General features: G+C 36.5%; 1 protein-coding gene across 1 annotated transcript; it reads right to left on the bottom strand.

Moving 5' to 3' along the window:
• Positions 1–880: 880 nt before the first annotated feature.
• Positions 881–3150, bottom strand: LOC108322637 (homeobox-leucine zipper protein ATHB-6). The gene is made up of 3 exons (XM_017554791.2): positions 2602–3150; positions 1932–2305; positions 881–1765 (listed from the first exon to the last, which is right to left on the bottom strand). The coding sequence occupies exons 1-3, from the start codon at positions 2660–2662 to the stop codon at positions 1286–1288; spliced, it is 915 nt and encodes a 304-aa protein (XP_017410280.1). The 5' UTR covers positions 2663–3150; the 3' UTR covers positions 881–1285.
• Between the last annotated feature and the right edge of the window lie 442 nt (positions 3151–3592).

Raw genomic sequence — 3592 nt, 5'->3', positions numbered from 1 at the left:
TTTCACTTGAAGGATGATGACTGTGAATTGGGGTTTTGGTTTTTTTTTTTCTTTTTCGTTTCTCTTCTTGGACGAAAGACGATGATGGGGAAGAAAGAGTTAACAAATTAATTTGGGTAAAATTAAGGAAATTGCCACATCAATTGAGCTCAACATGTCACAATCAATAAGTGAACAATTCATTTATTTTTGACCAAGAGACAATTACACCATTAGCGTTTTTAACACAACCAACTTGAACTGTTTTTACAAAATTTGAAACAACTGTAAACATATAAAAAAAAATAGGATCACTTTGAACACACATACTAAACCTAGGAACCAAAATAGATATTAAACTTTAATTTAATAAAAAAATATATTTTCTTAAATACAATATATATATATATATATATATATATATATATAGACAAACTTTAGAAAGAATTTGAAAAATATTTAGAAAAATATTATATCCCTTCTCATGAAAGCTTGAGTCGATGGTATTCTTCCAGACTCAATAATTACTACACACTCTTATGCTTAATGTAGACCATTTTCTTACATTAATTTCCCCTCTCAATTTTCTCTATAAGAAAAATCAAATTACACGAATTCCTCAAAAATCTGCTAATTTAAATTAAAAGAAAATCAAAATTTAGTAGTTCGAAAAAAACAAACATGAAAGTTTGATGTGATTTTTGAAAATAAAGTCGAAATTATGGTTATATATAATATAAAAACACACTCAACTGCATCTAAATGTTCTTGGAAAACCCCGAAATATATAATTTTAACCTATAAAATTACTATGTTTTCTTTTTTATAAAATAAAAAGGGCAAATAAATCTAGATAAATACAAGAAGAAGCTTATAATAGAAAAATGGTGAGAGAGAAAAAGAAAGGTGAAAGCAGAGACAGGTGAATTGTGGATATTTTTACAGCATAGATAGATAGATAGATTTGATTTCATTAGCACCTAATCATTATTATTATTATTCATAAATTACCCGCACGCCCGAGAGATTGATGATTATTATTATTTTTACCCTTTTCTCGTCATCAACCTCTCTTCTCCGACCCCACCCTGTTCCTGTAACCCCTTCTTCTCTCTCTCAAACTCTTCAGTTTCTCTCACTTCTGCAGTCTTCACCATGCAACCCTTTCCCTTTTTACAAAGCTTCTTTCTCCATTACTATACACCCTGCAAAATAATGCCTTATTCTTCTCTCTGATCCTCATCTCAAAAAGGTGGCCATGATTTTTCATCTTCTTCCTTTTTTTTTTCTTTCTGTGTTCATCTTCTTAACTCCACTCCTCTGAACAGTACCACTGCAGCGTGGGCGCTTGTTCATCCGAGAAGAAATTGCACGCCTCGTCCGCGCTCAGAAAATTATGCTCCTCCATCTTCACGTACTGCGTCGGAAACTGTTTCTGGAACTGGAAACAGTTCATCGGAGAAGACGATGACAAAAAGCTCTGACTTTGCATAACCCCAGAAGACGAAATCGTCCCGTTCTTGGGACTGTTGTCGTTGTTGTTGGCATTCTCTTCGTTCAAGATCGCGCTGGAGTCGCTGTCGGAAGACCCGTCTTTGAAAGCCCCTAAAACTTCATCACTCTTGTTGAAGCATTCGTAACTCAACTCCTTAGATTCGGATCCAGGAATGGCGGTTTCACAAAGTGGGTTACTATCTTGCAGTGTTATCATCTCTTCCTTCACCGAAACATCGCTTTCAGTGTTGCTCTCTTCTTGCAGCAGCAACCTTGATTTCAATTCCTTTATCTGCCAACACAACAAACCAACCTTTTAATACTCTTTCCAGAAAAGAACTCCCCTACTAAAAATTAAAGACAAACCTTTAAAAAGCTAATAAATTAGTGATGAATGCAAATTGTTTGCTTGTTTGTTTGTTTGATTTTTTTTTTATTCTAGACTCACGAGATTCTACCTCTTTGAGTAAGGCTTCGTTGTCTTGTTGAAGGGTGTCGTAATTAAGTTTGAGGGAATCATAATTGGCTTTGAGGACTCCATAGTCTCTTTCCAATTGCTTCGTTTTCCATCTGGCTCGACGGTTTTGGAACCAAACCGCAACTTGTCTTGGTTGCAAGCCAAGTTCTTGTGCCAGCTTCACCTTTCTGTCAGGTTCGAGTTTGTTCTCTACTTCGAAGTTCTTCTCCAAAGCTTTCACCTGATCCACGCTCAGTCTTCGTTTCTTCTCGGCGTGGTGTCCTGGTTCCTCCACACACCCTTCATCGTCTAGTCCTTCCAACATAGACTGGAACTCCCTGCCATACACGTGGTTGTTCCTCGGACTGTGTTCGTCTGAATGCAAATCGGACATAATCATGGTTAGTGCGACTGGTTTTGTTGTTTGTCTCTTGAAACAAACGCACACAGCATAACACGATGAGTTGTAAATTGTAATGCAAAAACAAAGTACAGAATAAGGAATTTGGGGTAATTTAAAAAACAGGAAAGGTTTGTAATTGGTGTGGTTGATCACAAAAAAAGTTAGAGACAAGACAAGTCACAAACACGAAACACGCATCATGGATCTATATCTGTCTGAATTAATTTGAGAAAAAAGAAATAAAAAACGAAGCTTTAATTGAATTAACCTGTTGGTGGACAAATGGTCATGAGAGCACCCAGAGAATCGGAGCTGCCAAGTCTCTTCATGAGTGCAAAGCACGGATGTTATTAGATCAAGGAGCTTAAATTTGATCCCTTTATTTTGTTTAGGCAATGTATATTAAGATCTAAGAAGAAAAGGTGAGAAAAGGTTCGTTTTGTTTTCGTGTTTTACTTAAAGGGAGGCATTGAAGATGAATTGTGGTGTCTTAAAAGAGGCCAATTTGCAGAGGAAGAAGTAGTACAGAACCACTCATTTGCATAAACTCCCATGCTTTGTTCCTTCTCTATTGACACCTCTTCTCCCTCTTCACCCATGAATCAAACAATTCCAAGACGAAGGAAGTAGGAGTGAGCAATCTCTTTCGGAGTGGACACAGTGGTCTGTTTTCACTTTCTATCTACATCATCAGTGATGAAGTGTGATGGGTGGGGAAGAGTTATAGTGAAGAGAAAGAGGAAGAGAAAAATGAAGAAAATGAAGAAAACGAAGGGTGAGTGAGGAGTGAGGAGAAGGGTGAACAAGTTCACAGGCGAGCTTAGGTGAGAGTTTGTGTCTTTAAATAAACCAACCTTGGTTAAAATCTGACTCGGGTTAAGTGACTGCTACTGCGGTTGGCTATGAAATGAACCCAAATTCAACCCAAATGCAACTTTTTTGGGTACCGGGTTAGCCGGTTAAGCTTGAGTTTCCTCGAGGAGCGGTATTTGGGAGGTAGCGCAGAGTGTGGACAGATGAAAATGGAAACGGCGTGGCTTTCGGCAGCTTGCGTCCACTGTTTAAGCCGGCTTAAGGTTTCTTACGTCACCCAAGTAATAATAATTTATTCTTCTTATCAATCAAATAAATATGTCTAATTTTAACATTTCTTTTAATAGTATTATTACATGTTTTCATTAAAGATGAAAATTTCTATCTACATATTTATACAAATTTTAAAATCGAACAATTTTTAAGTATACTTTTTATAAATGCAT

The sequence above is a fragment of the Vigna angularis genome, chromosome 1 (genome assembly GCF_016808095.1).
Source record: "Vigna angularis cultivar LongXiaoDou No.4 chromosome 1, ASM1680809v1, whole genome shotgun sequence".
NCBI lineage: Eukaryota > Viridiplantae > Streptophyta > Magnoliopsida > Fabales > Fabaceae > Vigna > Vigna angularis.
The sequence above is the reverse complement of the archived record's forward strand: the minus strand, read 5'-3'. Positions and strand labels throughout refer to the sequence as shown.

What these genes read in the sequence shown, in the direction of transcription:
- LOC108322637 (XM_017554791.2), bottom strand. Translation starts at nt 2,662, where the DNA reads ATGAAGAGACTTGGCAGCTCCGATTCTCTGGGTGCTCTCATGACCATT. An exon ending in GACCATTTGTCCACCAACAG is followed by an intron (nt 2,306 to 2,601) that starts GTTAATTCAATT and finishes ATTTGCATTCAG; the next exon opens with ACGAACACAGTCCGAGGAAC. An exon ending in ACGAAGCCTTACTCAAAGAG is followed by an intron (nt 1,766 to 1,931) that starts GTAGAATCTCGT and finishes TTGTGTTGGCAG; the next exon opens with ATAAAGGAATTGAAATCAAG.